We start from the raw sequence: 23,478 nt of genomic DNA on the forward strand, positions 1-23,478 counted from the left end.
GTAGGCCCATAGCAATGCCTAGCCTGAGACTTGTGAGTTGTCTAGGGGTTAAATCCTATCTGTTGCCAGACCATAGGTACAGGAGGGTTCACTTTGAGAGGCCTGATGACTCAAGCGACATTCACAAGTGGCTTGAGTTCCTGGAGCAGGAAGACCGTTCAAAGTTATTCCCGAGCCCAGACTGATAATCCGAAGGGAAAAAATCCGAACTCTTCAATCTCAGGTCTAGCTAAAGGCTGCGTGACAGCCTTTTACAGCAGAGACGGAACAGAGCTTGCCCTGCATAGGGAGATTAGGAGAACTGCAATCATTACAGACAGACTGCCTGATGAAATGTACCATCTACAATGCCACTAGCAGAAGGGTAGTTCTATCACTTATAGGAGGAGCATCAGCAAATCTGGAGGGTGGCATCTGGGAGCTGTCAATGTAACCTAAAATCAAAATCATCCACAGACTGAGTAATCTGTACACCAGGCAAGTGGGCAGAGAGGCTAAGTTATCTAGAGGAACTTGTGTGTTGGAAGGTGCCCCAAATGCTGCTGACTTCCCTGGAATTGGAGAGCAGCTTATTCTAAATCAACTGAGAGGTGAACAGGTCCTTTAATGGTGATATCCAAAATGGAAGAAAGTTTTCTGCCACGCTTGAAAGTGAGGAATCACTCATCCTACTCTGTGCCCCAGGTGATTGAGTGTCTGCAGAACATTTCACTATTTGAAATGGATCCAGGTGTGTACCTGCTTGCCCAGTAAAAATGGGTTTGTGAAGCAGAATACCTTTATTTGTACACAAATCACAAAGGTAGAGTTGTAGTTTGTTAATGCTAACAGGTAACTTATCAAAACTTGTTGTGCCTGCATATTGTGTGTGGTGATCGTGCTTGTTGATGATCATTGGCATATATGATTGTGCATGTGACAATTGTGTGTTTAGACCACTGCGCCTGTGAGAGTTGGTGAGCATGTTAAGTTTGTGCACATGGTCTTTCATAGGTGAGGAAGACTGTACCCATGGCATCTCACACGTGAATGAATAATAAGGCGGCTGCTCTTGTGAGTGGACGGCCACGGACATATTTATATATGATCATGCTCATGGGGGCAATCATGCATTAGGGATCTCATCTGTAAGAGCAATCATGGGCAGATTATATTGCTAATAGTGTTTGTGGCAATGATCGTGTGCATGGAGATGATCATGTTCAGAGGACGACACCTTTAACAAATCTCTAGGGACAGCCTTTGAAGGAGTCAATGACACATCAGGGAAGGTATGGGATGAGAGCAAGGCTCTTCTTCCTGACCAACAGCACTTGTGCCTCGTGTCTTACCAGACTTGGCACTGTTAGCAGGGGCGTGAGCTCTTGCACCTCATACCTCAATGCCTTCCCTGGGGTCGGGTTTTGGTACAGTGCTGCTCCTCCCATGAAACCCTGCATAGGAACCAGACAGACTCTGGAGAGTCAGACTGATTGGTCATCCTATGTTCGGTGACTTCTTCCTCAACAGGGGTTCAGAAGATTCGGCTGATATCTTAGGGATTCTGCAACAGGCGAAGGGGAAGCAGCGCATTCCGTTATTTTCAACATGCACGTCTCTCTCTCTCTCTCTCTCTCTCTCTCTCAAAGAAAAACAATTTCCTCAAGTCAAGGTCATACTGTAGTAGTCATAGTATGGCCACACCCACAAGGATAGTACTGCAACAAACATGCCCAACAGGAACAAATATGTTGGATAACAGCAGGTAACACAGAAAATTGTAAAAGAAAAAGCAAAAGATCAAAACCGCTCGATGATGATGTCGAAAAGTATGTCAGTACTCTCAGACGACGACAACATAAAGGTTATGCTACCTGTTGGGTGGGTGGGGCCTATCTGCCAACCAGCCAGTTACCTCTACTACCTTGTTAAAAATATCAATGGCCGTTACAGATTCACTCAACTCATACTCCCATTACAGGTTGAATGTTTATATGTAGGAACAAATAAACTGTGAAGAAAAAAATAAAATCAAAATGAACAAGAACTTTGAAATTGGAACAAACATTTGTGATTTTATTTAATTTTAACAAATGTTTGTAAAAATAAAAATCTATAAACTTTGTTACATTTACCTATGGAACAACATACAATGACTTTCATGTCTTTATACATCATTTCCCCAATTAGGAATACAGGAACAAATTAAATAAACTAGGGTAAACAACAGGAAACAAAACAAAGACATTACTACAGATCATGATGTCTGATACAGAACTGTACAGGCTCAACTAAACCACGGTAACTGCAAAGTTAACGGAAAAAGAAAGCAGGGGAAGGAAGGTTCGTTCCTTCAGTGGCATCTTACCTGGGCTAACTGAAGGCAGCAAAGAGGTTTCTTCTCCTTTAGAAGATAACACAGCGTAGGACTAACTCCTATGTACGGGGAAACAGGAGGGAATCCTTTCACGATCCTGGAAGACGAAAAACAATCAACATATGTAGTCGGTGACCCCAAAATGATGCGAATGTCTCCCACTTCATGATCCCAATTAACACAAATATCTTCCATTTTACAACCCCAAATGACAAATGTCTTCCATTTTATGACCCCAAATGACAAATGTCTTCCATTTTATGACCCCAAATGACAAATGTCTTCCATTTTATGACTCCTAATGACACATGTCTTCCATTTTATGACCCCAAATGACAAATGTCATCTATTTTACAACCCCAAATGACAAATGTCTTCCATTTTATGACCCCAAATGACAAATGTCTTCCATTTTATGACCCCAAATGACAAATGTCTTCCATTTTATGACCCCAAATGACAAATGTCTTCCATTTTATGACCCCAAATGACAAATGTCTTCCATTTTATGACCTCAAATGACAAATGTCTTCCATTTTGTGACCCCCAAATAACAAATGTCTTCCATTTTATGACCCCAAATGACAAATGTCTTCCATTTTATGACCCCAAATGACAAATGTCTTCCATTTTATGACCCCAAATGACAAATGTCTTCCATTTTATGACCCCAAATGACAATTGTCTTCCATTTTATGACCCCAATTGAAAAGTACTTTTGAGGACAAGTGCAAATTAGACATAGAAGGTCAGAATCTCAAACCCAATATCTATGACATAGCCAAGTGTATCCAACATTGTTCTTTTGTTATAAAGAAATCTATAGGATGCATCCTAGTCTAACCTAAGTGAGAGAGTAACATCCTTCAATTAACCATACTTTTTCCTTCACATAACAGCATTTAAAAACATTAAACTGTACATTCTAGGGTATGTTTGCAATTAGTGACACATGTTATGAGGGAAGAAACTGTTAAAATTATAGAACAGTACAATAATTGTTACGAAAAAAAATGAGACTGGTATGTCATGTATTTTATGGTGTTTAGAATGTTTATCAGAGTTATGGTAGGTTCACTAACATAGCTAAAATACTAAAGTTTCCACTACTTTCATCATTAAAACATTTGAAATACCTTAAAATACACAACATACCAGTCATCTTTATGTTACTGATACTAATTCGTTGAAACTTGGTAGTTTTTTGGCAGTATATGGGCCAACGACTATAAATCAAAAAGTGAGTCTTTGCCTGATAGCCTTTCAAAAAAGTTTGAAACATTTGAACCTTTGTAGAATGACAGATCAGGCCTTACAGACACATAGAAAATGGGAATTGACCATCCCATTTTCTATGAAGTTATTTGTAGCCGTGTCTTGTCATACAACAAACACACTCTTTCTTAACTAAGCGTATTTACGGGTAAATTGATCAACCAAAATAAAACTACTCATTCTCCCTTTGCTCGCAATTTATCATCATCTTCTCGCTCCTATGTTCTGGCAAACAGTACATGTAATGATATGTTCATTAACCGCGTAGGCAAATATTTGATGTTGCACGAACGTAGATTTGGCTTCCATTTCTCATTGTAAGTTTAAATAAATAAAACAAATTTCTACCCTAAGTGAAATAAGGACTCAATTATGTTGTATATACCAATATTGAAACCACATAACCAAGAGGTTATGAATATAACTTTAGGACAGAAGTTCCAGGATGTACTTGAAGTAGGTGTGGATGAAAACAGAAAGGGGAAAAAATAGGAATCTTTAATGAAAACCTGTAAATACTTTAATAGCCACCAACGATAGGATATTGGGTTAAAGATACAGTACTGTAATGTATTTTTAAGAGATCTAGTCGATTATGTGAGTTTCAATATCATAACTAATAATGTCCCATACTATAATAAAACCAAGAAATCACACACAATTCACAAGCTTTTGACCTTAAACCTAATTAGAGAATTAGGAGTCGGTTAAGATCTGAGGTTTTCGGCTACAGTAAGCGACTTTTATTCAATACAATTTTCAACTGTTCTCTGGGTCTTCTTGTGTCATGGCAACCAAAACCAAAGGAACTAAAGGGGCACTCAGTAGAGCACAGACCTCCACCACGGCAACTATTTCTCAAACTTGACTTTGACCTAGGTCTTCCCAAAATTGAATACTGTACCTTCCACGTCTCAACATAACAATTAATCCTTGAAAGTTTCACTACTCTATGAGTAAAATTGTAGCCAAGAAGTTGTTCACACACATACAAACAGAGGTGAAAACATAACCTCCACTCCAACTTCATTGGCAGAGGTAAGAAAACAGGAATATATATGAGTAGGTATTTTAGGTTATTCCTCACTGCCGAATTAAGATATGAGGTCCAAACTGGGGGAGCCTTTGTATATCAGCAGCCAGTTCCTCACGCATTGATTAAAAATGGACATCAACTAACCTAAACTCTCCCCCCCTACCCTACCCTACAAGCCGTGTCCTTACCTACTTACCTAACGGTGGGCTAACATAATAATACATACAGGTGGCCAGTATCGTACATACACCCCCAAACCAGTGCTTAAGTAAAGGTATATTCAGATATGTTTTTGGGGGTTTATGCATGATAGCGGCCACCTGTATATATGATTACGGCAGCGTAAGGGGAGCGTCAGCAAACACACCCCCGTCCCCCCTTTAAGTAAGTAGGCAAGAACAAATTGTGAGTTAGGTTAAGGGGGGAAGTTTAGGTTAGTTGATGTCCATTTTTAATGCACCCGGAAGGATTTGGCCGCTGATATACAAAGGCTCCTCTATTTCTAAAAACCAGTTTTGGAACATTGTCCTACATTATAGTAAATCTCAACTTCAAAAAAGACTATTTTCAAATGAACGAAACAAATAGAAATTATTCAAACAAAATTCCTTGGAAAACATTTACTATTCCTGAAGCAATTGAATCTTAAAAACTTCAATTTACAGCGTATATATAATTAACTTATGGTTGTATGGAATAAATGACTGAATTTATAGTTTAATTAACTTACGATTGTATGGAATAAAGGACTCAATTTATAGTGTAATTAACTTACGATTGTATGGAATGAATTACTCAATTTATAGTATAATTAACTTACGAATGTATGGAATAAATGACTCAATTTATAGTGTAATTAACTTATGATTGTATGCAATAAATGCCTCAATTTGTAGTGTAATTAACTTACGACTGTATGGAATAGATTACTCAATTTACAGTGTGATTAACTTACGATTGTAAGGAATAAATAACTCAATTTATAGTGTAGTTAACTTATGATTGTATGCAATAAATTACTCAATTCATATAGTAATTAACTTAATATATAGTGTAGTTACCTTAATATATAGTGTAGTTAACTTACGTTTACGTAAATAAGCAATTTATAAACTTTGCTAGCTAAAAACTGTTCTTAATAATGCCACAAGCAGTAGTAGCAATAGAGAGGAGTAGTCTTTGTAACGGCTTCGCTTAGTTTAATATTAGACACCATTATGAAATGAATCTTGGAAAAATAAATATGTTTAATAGTAATTAACTCAAAATTTCTTTTCAAAACAATAACGATAAAAAAGAACAATTCAAAACTGTGGGTTTTAGCAAGTAAAACAGAAGACAAGTCTAATAAAATCAGTATTAATTTTTTTAAATTAAGGAGATTATTATATCTAACCATGAGTATTTTTTTTTTTATTTCTTGTCACTGTTTATATCTAAGGATGATAATAATAATAATAATGATAATAATGATAATAATAATAATAATAATAATAATAATAATGATAATAATAATAATAATAATAATAATAATAACAATAAGAATATAAATATAACACTAATAGATATAATTATAACAACAGAAATAATATTATTGACAACAACAACAACATTATAATAATAATAATGATAATAATACTATTAATAATAAAATAATGATAATAACAATAAGAATATAAATATAATAACACTAATAGTTATAATTATAACAACATAAATAATATTATTGACAACAACATTATAATAATAATAATAATAATAATAATAATAATAATAACAGAAAGCCTCTTACGCAATCATCTCTGAAGGCGATCTCCAGGGAACATCATCTACTTCGTCTTCGCTCTCGCCCGAAGCCTCCTCGCTGCTCCTCTCTTGGCCGCAGATGTTCAGTGTCGACCCCGTGAACATGTCAGGTACAGGAAGAATGGATGGTCGTCTGTTATCTGGAATAAATAGAGCTCACTAGGTTGGTCGCATTACTCTGTGTTTCACTGTCTCATACCTTGTTTACAGTATTGTGAGTTGCCCTGCGACTAATCCATACATTGTTAACTGAGTCACTTTGCTGATTCAGTCAATTATGTTTGATTAATTTAATTATATTAGATCAATTATATGATGATTAGTAACTGAAAAATTTAAGTTACTGTGAGGTATTTTCAATATTAGGAGGGTACACTCAAGCACACTATTCAATGTTTCCTATTTTCCTTTCCTCACTGGGCTATTTTCCCTGTTGGAGCCCCTGAGCTTATAATATCCTGCTTTTCTAACCATGGCTGTAGATTAACTAGTAGTAATGATAGTAAATAACAACACGCTTGCCCTGTTGCTCTTATGATATGTGACCATGATATTTTGCAGATACATTTTCATGCACATGAACACTTTTGAACAAGGCAATGACTGAAAATTATAAACAAAACTAATTAAAACTTGACTAAACAATCAATCAATCATCTACAGTAAATCAGAATAAGATGTTCTATGACATCGCTATGCATTCTTGGCATCGCAAAGTGACATACAACAACAAAAAAAAAAAGAGGCATAACCCATAACGTGTCAGAACTTTAAATCATAAGATGTATAACTTGAATACAGAAGGCTTTAAGATATTACTGTATTACTGTATTAGGCTGTCTATCCATCTATCCACTAGACGCCTAAGAGACTGAAGATAGCAAGACTTGAAGCTGAAGACATTCTCGTTTTCTAATGGCTTCGATACTGTGAATTTGACAATTAACGTGGAATCCACTGTGAAATACCTACGAATATATACAACAAATATATCTTGTAGTCTTGTATAGTACAGGGTTTCCGTGTGCGATAGGAGCAGGAAAACAACCCTTACATTAAAGGGCACTGAACAGTGAACATAGACAGTTGATCAAGAACCAGTGAAGTGTATTGAAGACTTTTGGTTTGATTACTTTTCGTCTACTTCAGGCCTGTATTTTTTTTAATTAATCGGTGAAGAAATTCTTCACCAATTAATGCTACCACTCTTTAGAAACTGTCTGGCTACCTATAGCGTTTTATTTTTAAGTATCTATCCGACAACTTTTAATTAATAATTATTATTATTATTATTATTATTACTTACTAAGCTACAACCCTAGTTGGAAAAGCAGTATGCTATAAGCCCAGGGGCTCCAACAGGGAAAATAGCTCAGTGCGGAAAGGAAAAAAGGAAAATAAAATATTCTAAGAAGAGTAACAACAATAAATATCTCCTATATAAACTATAAAAACTTTAACAAAACAAGAGGAAGAGAAATAAGATAGGAGAGTGTGCTCGAGTGTACCCTCAAGCAAGAGAACTCAAACCCAAGACAGTGAAAGGCCATGGTACAGAGGCTATGGCACTACCCAAGACTAGAGAACAGTGGTTTGATTTTGGAGTGTCCTTCTCCTAGAAGAGCTGCTTACCATAGCTAAAGAGTCTCTTCTACCCTTACCAAGAGGAAAGTGGCACTGAACAATTACAGTGCAGTAACCCCTTGGGTGATGAAGAATTGTTTGGTAATCTGTGTTGTCAGGTGTATGAGGATAGAGGAGAATATGTAAAGAATATGCCAGACTATTCAGTGTGTATGTGGGCAAAGGGAAAATGAACCGTAACCAGAGAGAAGGATCCAATGTAGTACTATCTGGCCAGTCAAAAGACCCCATAACTCTCTAGCGGTAGTATCTCAACGGGTGGCTGGTGCCCTATGTAACAGATAAAGTTTGGTAACTACTTGATTATTTGATTACAAGGTTTCTTATCTAATCTAGTAACTACATTACCAAGTACCTGGTATTAAGACCACTGTTTTTGTTATACATGTCTATCTAAGACCACTAAAACTCTCAATCAATATTTGATACTTGACTTCTTAAAACCCTGACATTACTGTAGTTCCTTTTTTTTACTAACTAATAAGCCATTAGAGAGCTCTGATTTTCTAAATTATTATCTGGTCACTAATGTTCACTGCCGTTTTTCTGCCTTACTGTTGATGTCTCTTTTAATGACTACCTTGGTATAAAAACTAATGTTTCTCATAACCACTACTTGAGTAATCAAGCCTATTATTACTCTCAATGACCAGGTGACCATGTAAGGTCTATTTCTCGTAAAAATTACCTGGTCGTTTATCAGAAACACTCATGAGTGTGTCTGACCGCGGCACATCCAAGAAATTGCCTCCGCTTAGGGACGGACTATTCGACTTGGTTGTGTCTTCTCTCTCTAGTTTGTGTCTAGGATGGCCTTTCCTTAAGTCCACTGATGCTGGAGGGAAGAGAAACAAGATAAGTTATCCTTTTCACCCCATAATTCAAAATTGAAAAATCTTGCTATGCTGTTTTTAATAACATGGATTACATACTTTAACATGAAAGTTTCAGAACATTCATTTGGTAACAAATTCCAAAGAAAATAATTGAAAGGGAAAAAAATACAGATTTTCTGAGTTTTATAGACAAATATGCATATTGACCATTTTCAGAAATTACATAAAAAAAAAATCAACCAATCTACTGATGCAATGAATCAAAGATCTCATATAAAATAAAGGTGTTAGGGAATAGATAAATCAAAGCCAAGAAATTAAGTCTGGGAAGTAATAGGTAGGGATTTCACAAATATATAAGACTGTCTGGGTATCGCCCTAAGTTCTAGAGAGGCTCGGCAAAAGGAAAAACATGACGAACGCAAAAGAAAACGATTGACAAGTCATGCTGCGTACAAAATTGGGTCAAATGAAAAGAAATAACTGACGCCAATGAACTTGGAGGTAGTGTCGCCAAAACTTAGGAATTAATCAATAAATAGCAATAACATGCACCAAGAGGCTACAAACAATGTCTGTCCTAAACACACCTTCTTCGAACACCATCTTCATTACCTTGAAAGAAACAAAAATGTGCAATGTTGTTTACTGTCAGCATTTCTGGTCTGGTCTTGTAGAAGGGGTTGAGTATTACTGTATGCCAAAAATGCTGTTAATAGCAACGTAAGTATTACAGTGATTGAGAAGCCACACAGATTGCAAGTACCATTGCCATTTGGGAATACGGCTAAAAGACACCAATGATTTGTTAGTTTAAAAGATGGTCAACTGTATTTCTGAGTATAGCTTGTGGATAAATACAAATACATACTGTACACAACTTGAGGGCATTTCAAAAATCAAATGAGAAAATTAAGTTCATATTCACCAATGTTAATTTAAAACTAGCTTTCCTCAGAGCCTGCAGGTAAACATATTCCTGTTTTAACTCTATTCATCTCTGTATAAAAGATAAGTCTTGATAAATTGATTGAGTGGGAGACACTGGAGAGCTATTTATGTTAAATTACAATGGTTTGATGTGCTAAAAGGAAAATTGATAGGGGTGAAATTCCCTGGTGGTTTTGTATGAAGGTGCAAAAGTTTGCGTTCCTCTACACTGGGGACGTGTCAAAGATGCTATGGTGGCAACAACTTCGAGACAATAGATACATCAAATTTACACCTACCAGAGTATCATAAACATCTATACCCCTCTCTCTATCTATCAGAGTTCCCTTTTTCCAATCTCTATCTCCGAGAGCTCCCGGTCCTGCTATAAGCTAAACCTACATAGCTATGGAAGCTTACTGATCTCCCCGCGCAGGATTTCTGGTTGTTGCTTTAATTCATATCAAGAGACTAATTTTCATTTTTAAATTAAAGTCTGTGTTAAATACCATATAAGTTTTCACCTATGCTGTCTGTAAGACATAAATATTTGCATCAAAGTACCATATGGATCTGTGCTAAAAGTGTCTGAGACTGGCAATGTTAGTTGTAGTATAAAATTTTCAGTACATTTCCTTTAAAAAATTACAGCCTTACAAAATAAACTGTTCTTACTTCCCGAATTTCATTAAAATTCATCATAAGATGTCTTTTCCACCTTAACAATGATGTTACTTACAAAAAAGTATGAAATACAAAATTTTATTGCAGCGGAAAGTTTGAAATCACACGACCACTTCACTTACCAAATTTTCTTGGCTGCATTATGAAATACACTCTTACAGAATTCATAGCAAAACCTGTACATTCTAGAATTTGCGTAGAAACTTTAAAAAAAAAATATATATATAGCTCACAAAAACATTGTAAAAGTCCCAACCGCATACAAAACTATATGGTTCCTCGGATTTTCTATTTCACAGGCAGAACATGCTGCGAATGATATTCCTCACACAGTATCCACATGTAGTAGGCGCTTAAATTTACCGAATATATCTTTTGATGACAATTATGCTAAATAGAACACCTTATCTTTGGAAGAAAATATAATGATAAATGACCCTCTTTGTCATTCCATATCTGATACAAACTCCATATTGGAAAGTAATTATACCACCCACAATAATATTCTCATAATTTCAACCCATCAGTATAGTTTCACTGAGGCTATAGGTGTGTACAGTATTGGTTCTGGATTTGGAATTGGCTAATTTCAATCTTCAAACAATCTTCTCCATTCCAGTGGCATCTGTTGTACTCATTATCATATGTTATAAAGTGACATACGAGCACTGATATGAAGATATTCAATTTAACCTTGTCCAAAGAACCTGATCTTTATTTCTAGCCCCAAATTACTACACAGAGATCAGTGAAGAGTCTTTTAAAGGCTTACAATGATTCCTAGCCAAAAAAAACCCAAAATTTATGTGTAATTATGAAAAGCCTCCTATAGGGCTCATTTGGAATTAACTAAGATGAAATATTGGATGATACTTATGAGTTACATGGAAATTCTGGGGCCTAACATAATTTTTGTTTCATTTGCAATAATGAAGTTCAAAGTGCACTACTGTTCTACATTATTTAGACCAGAACTTCTTTGAGTAGTGTTCTACAAAATGGCCACTAAAACTCCAACACAGAAACTACAATCAAAATTAAAAACTACTTTTGAAACTACACAAAGGACATTTGAAAGTTACATCACTATAAAAAGTAAGCAACATAAAAATTCCTAAAAACAAAATAACATTTTCTAATACAGCGCAGCAAAATAACAACAATACACTTATCTAAAGACAGTCAACATTCCCTACAATAACACAAACACATTTAACAACTGGGATATACATTAGGGAGTATACAAGGAACGAATCTTACAACTTGAACTCAACAATCTTCCACTTTCATTATGACGTAACCAAAGAAACGTAAAAACAAAGACAAACAGGATCACAAAAAAAAAAAAAAAAACGTTCCCTGACACTTTACCCCAAAAAAGGAGGAATGAACGTTTGGTTGAAGCCCTTTTCCCCTGCATTTAGGGACTTACCCTCCCCTCCTACTCCCCCGCCTTCTTGAAGCGCGAGATTTCTTCTGGTAGAGGACATAAGCGCCTCATCCCCTGCGATATGCCTCCCTTGTTCCTCCTCCCACTTCTCCCTCCTCCGATCCACCTCCTCCTCCAGCTTCTTCTGGAGCTCGTTGACAGATACTGGAATGGAGAGGCCTGAGTCACGGTTAGTGGCTTGTGGAGGCACTGGTCTGGTACCTCAGCAGCAGCTGCAGAAACAGGGCTACTGCAGGGGGTACCTTTCCCTGGGCAGTTCAACTACCCCCTGCATGGCTTTATTTCATAAGAGTATTTAGAAAAAAAGAAACACGTTTCTCAAAGCTTTACGTCCTAAAGAAAAATTACATGTTATACCACAACTGGCTCTCGCTCCAAACCCATTTGATCCGGCGGGCTGATTTGTACTTTTTTTTGAAGATTCCTTTGTGGAATTCGTACTTTTGAAATGTGGCGATACGTAAAGTAGTCCATGAAGTGCCAACGGGACTGCACACAGCGTAAGTTAATGTAAGCATTCAAAAACTGAGCTGACTGGGGGGGGGGGGGAGTCATGATACAAAAAAGCAGTTATCTCCCAAGAAAGACTGTAAGACCAGTCATAGTTAGGAGTGACCGATCCAGTCCAACTACTCTTGTATCAATAATTTGAAATTCCCCAGTGGGTGTGGTGGAGAGCAGTGAGGTGTACAAGGGCAGGAAATGAACAGTGAGAAGAGGTCAGTCATTCGGGTCGATACGGACAAGTATGAAAAAGTGGTAGACACAGAGTTGTATGTCAAGAGGGTTACAGAGCCCAACTTCCGGCGGTAAGACTTGCCGGCTACTACTGTTACATCTACCACCAAAAGCCATGCAGGGTTAGGCTGATACAAGATATTTAAAGTAATCTTATTTATTTAAGCAAAGGTGAGACTTTATTTGTGAAGATTTAACAGGATTACACACGTAGGCATTACTCTATGTACAATGAATGTATGAATCTTCATATACATACTTGTGTATATACATATATATATATATATATATATATATATATATATATATATATATATATATATATATATATATATATATATATATATATATATATATACACATATACATACTATATATATATACTGTATATACATATACATAGCATATATATATATACATATATATATATATATATATATATATATATATATATATATATATATATATATATATATATATATATGTAACTACATGTACTTGAAAAATTTTAACTTTGATTAAAAATTAAATTCAGCCAATTAAGAATCTCCATGGTTAAAGTATATATAAAATTGTACCAAACAACTCTTAATTACTAACTTAATGCATTACAGGTCTAATCAAAATAAAAAAGGTCTAAAACAATTGCAGAATACTAAGTTATCATATCTACCATAAGTCCCACTTATGGTAAATTTACAATATAAATTCACACTTCTTGAATACTCAGCCTCGTTATCTTTAAGTCCCCCGTTTCTATTAAAATATCTCAGTTTTTTCGAGTCTCTTTTAAACATTTAAATCATCCCTCAAGACCTTTGCCATTGCTTCCAATAACGTTTCTTTCTAGTTTCTTCTATTATTTACCAGACGTCCCTTTCCAGTTTGTATTATTTTTTCTCAACAGCTCCCATCCTAGCTTTGAGATAAAACATTAAATAATTCCTTTTTCCCGTCACTTTTAGAGATATTTCTTTGTATCAGTTTTAGAAGATATATCTTTCCACTTTTTGAGTTATGATATTTCAAGACTCCTTTGCCACGACTCTCAGAAGTCTTCTCTTTCCAATTTTAAACGAAAATGTCCCAGACGTTTTTCATTCCTTGAAAAGTTTCTATAACTGAAAGTACTGTAAAAATTTTATCATGCCTTTCAAGAACTAGAAATATATCTGATCTCATTTCGAGACTTAAGCATGTGTAATATTGAATACTTATTTTATAAGGAAAACTGCATTAGCTAGTGGAGAGTTTTGAGATTATAAAACAAGACTGCAGACAGACAATAACATTCTAGATTGTCGTTATTTCTGGCGAGGAAAAACCCAACAAATAATGAAAACCTTTTACATTTTTTTGTGTTTGATGTCACAAATGTATTACAAAGTTGCCATCCCATATATATCTATGAAGCTTTAATACTCAACAGAAAAAAAGACAAAAATGATCCTTCACAAAGATAAAAGTCTCTGAAGATCTGAAACAGGTAATACAGGTTTTCCATCTCCTGAAATCATATTACTGCATCACAGATAACTGAATACCCAAAAGTTAACAGCTCTTGAAGCAAAAAATCGTATTGGTTTTTACTTACATTCTACAGAAAAAAAGAATGTATCAGGAGAATAGATATGTAAAATAATTTAATATAGATTATGGAAGGCAATACAAAAAAGTAAGACTTTGTTGGTGGTAGGTTCAATGCTGAAAAAAAAAACATTTCCTCAGCCTCATGAATATCAGAGGATTTACAAAGCTACAAAAATGATTCAATACTCGAACTTCATATCTTACAACAGCGATTGAATTTTAGTCAACAAACATTCCCTAAGATTAACCCTACATTGTAGGGTTTTCAGATCGCTTCCAGATACTAAAAAACTGACATTGTGTGAATTTCTCAATTTTGATTTCGATATTCTTAAACTTTCAGATCCTCCAGTATTATTGATAATGTGGAAATCATTATCAAACTAATATGTTAGCTAGTATCAATCATTATTTTGGCTAGTACACAGTAATGCTTTTTTTTTATTTCTAGCTGGTATGTGCTGATATTTCAGCATGTGCACATCAATGTATTACCTGGTATAAACCAGTGCGTACCAATAATCTAGCTGGTTTATATGGCACATCTAGAATTTAACGTTCACCCTTCATTGCTTGGGGCAGCAGTAACGAAATGATTTGGCTGGTATGTACTAGTATATCAGCATGTGCAAACCAATGTATTAATTGGTATAAAGCAGCATCTAGCCTGGTACCAACCAGTACTTTAGCTGGTCCATAGGGTACATCATTCAAAAGTTTAACGTTCTTCCTTCAGTGCTTGGGAGAACAGAAATGAAATGTTTTATCTGGTACATACTAATATTTCAGTATGTGCAAACCAATTTAATAGCTGGTATAAATCAATTTCTAACCTGGTGCAAACCAGTACTCTAGTTAGTCCATACAGTGCATACAAAACTTTATGTTTATCCTCCAATGACTTGGGACAGCAGTAACGAAATGATTCTATGGCAAGTAGTAAAAAGTAGGGGATATCTTAAAACCTCCAGTAGCATTGTATTGGAATATCTTTAAACTTTAAATTAAATCATTGCTCTGAAATGTGTAACAAATCTGAGGCATTCTTATAACACCCTTTCTATAAAAACAGCTTTTACAGAATCCTTGTTTCTTCAACAAATTTTAAGATTTTTTTTTTTGCTCTAAAAGTCATTCAAAGACTTCATAACCAACACTAAGACTTCCCCTTGTCTTGGGGATTTCTTAAGTTTATACCACATCTTTCAATCACACATTTCGAGATCTTCAAGATTCACTTACACATCTGGAAATTCAAACTCTCTTTCACTACAGGAAAATTCAAAGAAACTGATATTGCCTTCAAAGACAGATAGACAATGGTCCTACATAGTAGCAATTCTGTAAATAACAAGTGACCTTGAAAGATTACAAAATGATAGAACTGTTAAAGAGCACGTCATGGACTTCATCCAGCTTATGGTTGCCGCAAAGGTTACAGGCGAAATAAGCCCCACCCCTCGATGACGTCATAGTCAATCATGTTGGCTCCCACGTTAGCAGCGCTCACAATAGATGTAATACCCTTAAAAATTTCAAACTATACTAACTTTTAATTACTTTAAGGGGATGTATTGTGGCTGCTGTTAACACGGGAGACACCATGATCGGCTATGACACCATTAGGGGGTGTGGCTTATTTCGGCCGGAATCTCTGCTGCCACCATAACTATAGTCACAATGATCTAATTCAGTCAATAAGATAATTTTTTTATCAACGTTTTTTATGCGAATCTTGATAAAGCACCCAGATAGTCTCCCAATTTGATTTCATCCTAATATATACATTTATCTTTTCCTAAAATTCGCCCATAACAAGAAACCTAAATTAAAGAAGATTACGCCAGCTAGTTTTAATATAATCGTCTTTTTTCTTATTCATAGCTTAAAATTCTGGATCTATCATATAAATATACATAAAAATAGAACAGCAACAGAATATATAAACAGATGTAAGATAAACAGGAGGTAAATTTTGATAGTCCTCAGGATGAGATTACTTTAAAAGAAGTAAAACTTTCTTCCTTGGACTGAACACAGAACCTGTAGTCCTGAAGAATGCCAGAGGACATGAAACACCGCAAAAGTATAAAAAAATTCTAAACTATTATTTCTCAGGGGTACATTATTATGTTGAAACTTTTTCTAGAATATAAATTACAGATCCTTCAGAATTAATTTCTTGATCAAATCCTCAAATAATTGTCTGTATTGCAATCCTTTTCATCTTGATATCATTCATCAATTCTGTGAAAATCAAGGAAGCTAATCATTTAAAGTCTAGTTATAACTTTGCATGTTATCAATATAATTAGGGATGCAGAACTGTATAAAAAGGATAGCTTATAGACATTAACATACTTCAAAATTTTCAAGAGCATACTTTAGTAATTTTCAGGATATAATGTATTATGATTCACAATGTAATACACAGTGTAATAAAAGAGAATATACTGTAAAGTGACTGTGTAACAGATCCAGGTAGTTAATGTAAATGAATGACTTACTTCTAAGACTAGAATAATTTCTAAAAACTACATTTTTCCAGCAAAAAGTAACATCCAAATTAGATATCTATCAAAATCAAAGTGCACATCCCCGGTGCTTTTCGAAATCTAGTGCAGTACCTACTGACTCCGCGGAGGTAAAAGCGTGTAGCTCAAGATTTTCCAGCTTAGAGCCTACGTGTCAAACACAAACTACCAAACTATTCCCTTTTTCTACTGCACCAAACACAACAAATATACATAAGACTACATAAGATAATGGAGTCCATGTAATTCAACAATAACAATACTATACAGTTGGTGTTTCACTAAATGTGCACACACTTCAAATGCTCATTAAAACTTTCATAGCAGTTGTGGTTGTGTGAACAGGGCAGTGAAGAGTTGCAAATATCTTTAATGTAGATTACTTCCTTAATGTACACGGCTTCAAAGTTAGGATTAAGTGGATGGGGAAATATTATAAATTTTTAAAAATTATGTTTTTTTTTTCTAAAGAAATTTATATATTTACATTATCAACTTTCCAAGGATAAAGTACAAGAGTGCTCAAATGATATTTTATAAATGCAATATTAATAGACAATGATGGGAATCAACCCATAAAATCATGTGTAGTAGAAGTAAATTTCTTCTTACATTAGGATCGATCCCTAGACGCCCAAGTGAACAGCAAGGTTTAGTCTGATTGTCAGCTTTCTTGCCTTTCACTTGAAGAGTCCAGGGTTTGATCTCATTGTGAAGTAGAGTTTCATTAATGGATAATATATGATTCTATTCAAAAGGCATGTATTAACATGCTATATCATCCTGTAAGGGGAACATGATGTATACTAAATCAATCTAGTGTCATATTACAGAAAAAGGAATGACGTGGGATACAAGGGGACGTGTACATTTCCATGAGAAGTTGAACGGCGAAGAGACACTCTCCACACGGCACTGAAGAGACACTCTCCACAGAACACTGAAGAGATGCTCTCCACAGAGCACTGAAGAGACACACTCCACAGAGCACTGAAGAGATACTCCACAGAGCACTGAAGATACACTCTCCACAGAGCACTGAAGAGACATACTCCACAGAGCACTGAAGAGACGCTCTCCACAGAGCACTGGAGATACATTCTCCACAGAGCATTGAGAGACATTCTCCACAGAGCACTGAAGAGACACTCTCCACACAGCACTGACGAGACACTCTCCACACAGCACTGACGAGACGCTCTCCACAGAGCACTGAAGAGACACTCTCCACACCGCACTGAAGAGACACTCTCCACACAGCACTGAAGAGACGCTCTCCACAGAGCACTGAAGAGACGCTCTCCACAGAGCACTGAAGAGACACTCTCCACACCGCACTGAAGAGACACTCTCCACACAGCACTGAAGAGACGCTCTCCACAGAGCACTGAAGAGACATTCTCCACAAAGCAATGAAGAAACACTCTCCACACAGCACTGAAGAGACACTCTCCACACAGCACCGAAGAGACGGTCTCCACACAGCACTGAAGAGAGACTCTCTGCACAGCACTGAAGAGAGACTCACCACAGAGCACCGAAGAGACACTCTCCACAGAGCACTGAAGAGACATTCTCCACACAGCACCGAAGAGACGCTCTCCACACAGCACTGAAGAGACACTCTCCACACAGCACTGAAGAGAGACTCTCCATACAGCACTGAAGAGACACACTCGATAGAGCACTGAAGATACACTCTTCACAGAGCACTGAAGAGGAGTCTCTTGAGAAACATGAAGGAAAAAGTGATGACAGATCAACAGTGAGGAAAGCAGGAACAGGTGCAACTTCAATGCCATGCTCTAATAACAAATGGTTCTCAACCACAGAGTAGTATCAGCCCAATGAAGTCAGGGAGGGCAGGGGTGGTTTTGGCTGGATGCATAAACTTGACTAACATGAATTATCACAAAAGAGTGGAGGTATAAGGGATGTACACAAAAAGGTTACGGCAAAATTGCCGGTACGTTGGAACGAGCTTCGGGTCAATCTCGTCTGTAAATTATGACATTTAATGGGAACAGTGCTGTTTTTAACATGAAAAGAGAGTATTCTGGGCTCTGACATGATTGGGAACCACTGCTCTAAAGGTGTCTCCATTTAGAAGCCCTTCACTAAGATTAACACTAAGCCACAACCCTCATGATTTCATTGCTAGAGTCTAAGATGGAACGACTCGTGACAATGAAACCTTTATGGGCATTACGTTCTGGCTGCAGTGTCTCGGCCCTTGGAGGCGGCGTGAGAGGGTGTGCTGAGGAGCTGCCTGCCACAGAACACACAAACACAGATGAAATCTGCTGGTGTTGGCATGGATGCACTTTCTATCTCTGGCAATACCCTTCGAAAGGGAGCAGCCTTACTGACTGCCTCATCACTAAGACTGTACCATTGAGGGGTGGGACTGTAACCTAACATTGACTATTGTACAACACCGCAGTTACACCTACTTGACAGCTCTACTACAAATAATAGTGACACTGCGACACAATGGGGAGGGATATGGTAACAAACATGATTTCTTTACGGGAATTTGGGATCTCTGGAAATCTAATCGGAAAAATCAGTTGGGTCTGGAAAAATATTGCAAAAACAATTCCTATCACATCCTCTAAGGTAATTATCTGTTAAGAAAAGCTAGAAGGGACATGTACAAGGCTGTTGTAAGGGCAAGGCTTTTTCCGTCCATACCGTTGCGTCGTAACTTCAGCAGGACACATCTTCGGCCTACAAGTCAAGAAAGTAACCAACTGTAATTGTCTAGAAGAAATGAATAAGCTCTAACTGACACCCTTCATGAACGCCATTTTTTTTTATTGCTTTCCCTTGAATGTACAGTAGTTGGAGGGAATAGAACATCAACAAAAAGCTTTAGATGATTGAATTTCCTTTATTAAGGGAAAAAGGTCAAACAGTCACTAAGAGGAGGCAACAGACAACACTTGGATTTTAAGGAAGACTTAAAAGCGATAGGAAAAAAAAATGCAGTTTTATTTTCTACAGTGGAAGTTAGTATTTAATCAAGAAGATGAAAAAAATACCCTTGCAAAAAAAGATGGGCTAAAAACATTTCTTAGATGAAGGGCGTTAAACACTTCGCCTTACCTGATCTCGGTTTGGGCCTTTCCTCCCTCTCCTCTGCATTCACTCCTTTCTCTACATCCTTGGGGGAAGTAGTGTCTCCTTCGTCCACTTTTCCTTCCTGACTACTGCTATTGCTGGGACCAGTGTTGGTTCCAACAACAAAGGCACTGTTCTCTTCTTTGGTTATGCTCATGTAGAAGCAGATGTCGGTTTTCTTCATGATGTGTCTGGGTCCAGGGTTGAGCAAGATGGTGTCTTCGTAGAATTCTGGGAGCTCAGCGGGCCGTACTCCCACAAGGGCAACGCCGTATCTGTCGATACAATTGAAATGTCAAGGACTCTGACAAATTTTATCAGTTGAAATGTCAAGGACTCTGACAAATTTTAGCAATTAAAATGACAAGGGCTCTGCCAAATTTTATCAGTTGAAATGTCAAGGACTCTGACAAATTTTATCAGTTGAAATGTCAAGGACTCTGACACATTTTATCAGTTGAAATGTCAAGGACTCTGACAAATTTTAGCAATTGAAATGACAAGGGCTCTGCCAAATTTCAAGTTGAAATTTCACAGACTCTGCAAATTTGAAAATCTGAAATGCCAATCGTTCTGGCAAATTTTAGGAAACAGATGTCATGATGCTTCTTAAAGGTTAATAGACATGAAATATACCAGAAGAAGCTGACAGTACCATAAGTTCCACTAGTTATAAAAAATAATCGACCTTATAACATCTCGAATTTAATGACAATACACATTGATCTTCTCTTTCTTCTCCTTCAAAGGATATAGAGTTGTTTTACCAATCTGGCATCCTATAAATAATACAAATATCTATTCTTGTCTTAAGAAGAGATTTCATGTAACTCATTTCCTTGATAGGTCAAGCGGACTTTCTCTCTCAGAATATTCGAAAAGAGGATGCTCGATTTTCTTGTGTGAAATCTTCCTCTAGGAATAAGTTCAATGTTATTCCTTCAAAGAACATGAATTGGGTCCTCTTTTCCTTTGAAATATTCTTTAAGGTACATGAAATCAATTATTCAATCCAACCTCTTATTGAAAGGAGAGAAAAGATGCAACTGAGTTTAACTTGATCACTCCCAGAAGTACAAATCGACTAATTTTTCTCCTATTTTCCCAAGAAGAAATTGTTAATTTTCAAAGGATAATTGAACCTTTACTCTAACGATCCTGCATTGTTCTATTGCAGTAATTAAACAATGTTTTGCATCTATTTTCTCATACATGTTTTATTTCCTAATTCATTTTCCTAATTAAACATTAACTGCTTCGTGACATGACAAAACAATTAAGCAATTGTCTCATATTGCATAATTTTGCTATGCCTTAACTTTGGTTGTTTGGGTTTCTTGATGAATAAGTTATATTTTGTTTATTTGTCTCTTATTCTTCATAAATCAAATTTTCTATCATATTTCTTATAAAAGAAAAAAAAATCAATCTCCAATGCTTTAATAATTTTTCCAAGGTATGGCAATATTCCAAATTTGTTGAATGTTATATTTCATTTGCCTAGTAAATTGACTATACCTTCCTTTAACTACAAATCTACTGTTATTGTAATCAAATGGAGATATTTTGTACTTTCAATGAAAATAAACTGTACCGAAGAATTTAAGTAATTTACTATATGAAAAATTAGCAATTCAAAAACGCTCTGATATTTCACTAACATTCATATCCTACTACTGTATTAATGGTCTTAGTATTATAACCCCTACCACTACACGTATTACTATTGTTAACATAAACCTATTGCTTCCAATGGGGTTAGACAGATGTCAACAAATTATTGTTGCTTTCAATTTAATACAGAAAAGTGAACAATAAAAGTTCTTTAGAAGCAAATAAATGTAAGCTTTTGATGCTGCTACTATTAATCTTTACTACCTCGAGAAGGAGTTCGTTCCTGCAGATACGAATAGTGAAATGACAGTGGACATCTGCAAAGGAAGCATTGAAGACTTACTTTCTGTGCGAATGGAAACTGGCGTAAGTAAAACTTTTGCCTTCATATTCTCCAAAAAATCTTGAATCCCCAAGCTTGATGTGATAGATTTCGTTCCCCGAGCACTTGCCGTAAAGCCGGTGCCAGTCCTCTTGCGACGTCTGGCCCTCCCTGGAAAAGATGAAAATGGTAAAATTCCAGGTATGTCTGTGTAACGCGTTATAGTTTTAAGTCATGGAAACAAAATGGGTGCGATGGCTCCTAGAGAAACTTGATGCTTACTTGGTTCTGGTGGATGCACTTTTTAGGGCAGAGCAAGGTAGATCACAAATCATTATTTATCTGTACAGGGGCTAACAGGTGATTAAGATGTCATTCATACAGGTCACAAATGAGCGTTTGAGTCAGACAGTGGCTGGTTGGGTAGGAGGATGCCTCCTACAGAGTAAATGACTTTATTTTTTAGCAATCAAGCAATGTAGGGAAAAAGAAGAGGTAGAAGAAGTAATAGTAAGAGTAGTAGTAGTATTAGTAGCAGTAATAGTAATTTAATCAGATGGAGAATAAGCCCTCCTGCTCTTGTAAGACCTATGGTTCAATACAGGGATGAAGGTGGAGTGCACTGGATTACTTTTTTTTTCTTTTAAATTATAGACGCTTCAAGAACAAAGGTTACCTGGACAGCGATTCTGCTGAAGAAGCAGGAGACCATGAAGAGGTGTAATTACCATGCCTGAGTAAAAAGAAGCCACAAATTAAGGCACAGAAAAGATGCAGCTTAGTATATTTAGGAAAAAAAATGACAACAAAATAGCATTAACAATAGCTGTCAAGTAGCTTAAGCATACCAAAACTAGCTAGACGGTTCTATGCTGGAGGGAGGGTATAGAAAATGGGAAGGCGAAGCCATGGCAAGTAGAAAATGGCTCCAATTATTCCGGGTGGTTAGTTGAACGTATGGATACTCCCCTACAAAGGACACATGGCAAGATTCCGTCGAGATGCATTCTTTTCCCTTTGGAAGTTTCACAGCGGACATGTGGGAGGTCTTCGCACGGTTAGTTTCACTTTTTTCACAAGTTACATCACTTAGACTAGGAAAAATCTATCAACATATATATATATATATATATATATATATATATATATATATATATAATATATATATATATAATATATATATATATATATATATATATATATATATATATATGTACTGATTAATGGATAACAAAACAAAGGAAATAGGAATAACATAAAATACCCTGCAATATCAATATAATTGATAAAAATAATGAAGAGCAATCCAAGTTACAAGGGAATTAAGAACAACCGAGTGCTCTAGTCGTTTCTTCTAATCATGTTGCCCTAAATATAAAGGCTAGGATGAAATTATCATCTCTAAAGTTATGAAACTCTGCAATGCACGTTCACCCTAAAAAAACACTTCAAGACTTATTATTCTCATAGCTATAACGCATCCAAACCCTTCCATACTTTTACAAAAAGGTACTATAGTGATGATGCTTATAAACTGAGG

General features: G+C 36.1%; 1 protein-coding gene across 1 annotated transcript in view; it reads right to left on the bottom strand.

Moving 5' to 3' along the window:
• Positions 1-23,478, bottom strand: part of LOC137628917 (potassium channel subfamily T member 2-like) — a 671,513-nt gene that overhangs the window by 99,331 nt on the left and 548,704 nt on the right. Inside the window, 7 exon segments of the mRNA XM_068360201.1 lie at positions 2,348-2,453; positions 6,460-6,613; positions 8,806-8,952; positions 12,000-12,161; positions 19,574-19,609; positions 19,988-20,277; positions 21,960-22,109. Of these exon segments, the coding sequence (XP_068216302.1) occupies positions 2,348-2,453; positions 6,460-6,613; positions 8,806-8,952; positions 12,000-12,161; positions 19,574-19,609; positions 19,988-20,277; positions 21,960-22,109 (1,045 nt within the window).

This window comes from Palaemon carinicauda, chromosome 36 (genome assembly GCF_036898095.1).
Source record: "Palaemon carinicauda isolate YSFRI2023 chromosome 36, ASM3689809v2, whole genome shotgun sequence".
Classification (NCBI taxonomy): Eukaryota; Metazoa; Arthropoda; class Malacostraca; order Decapoda; family Palaemonidae; genus Palaemon; species Palaemon carinicauda.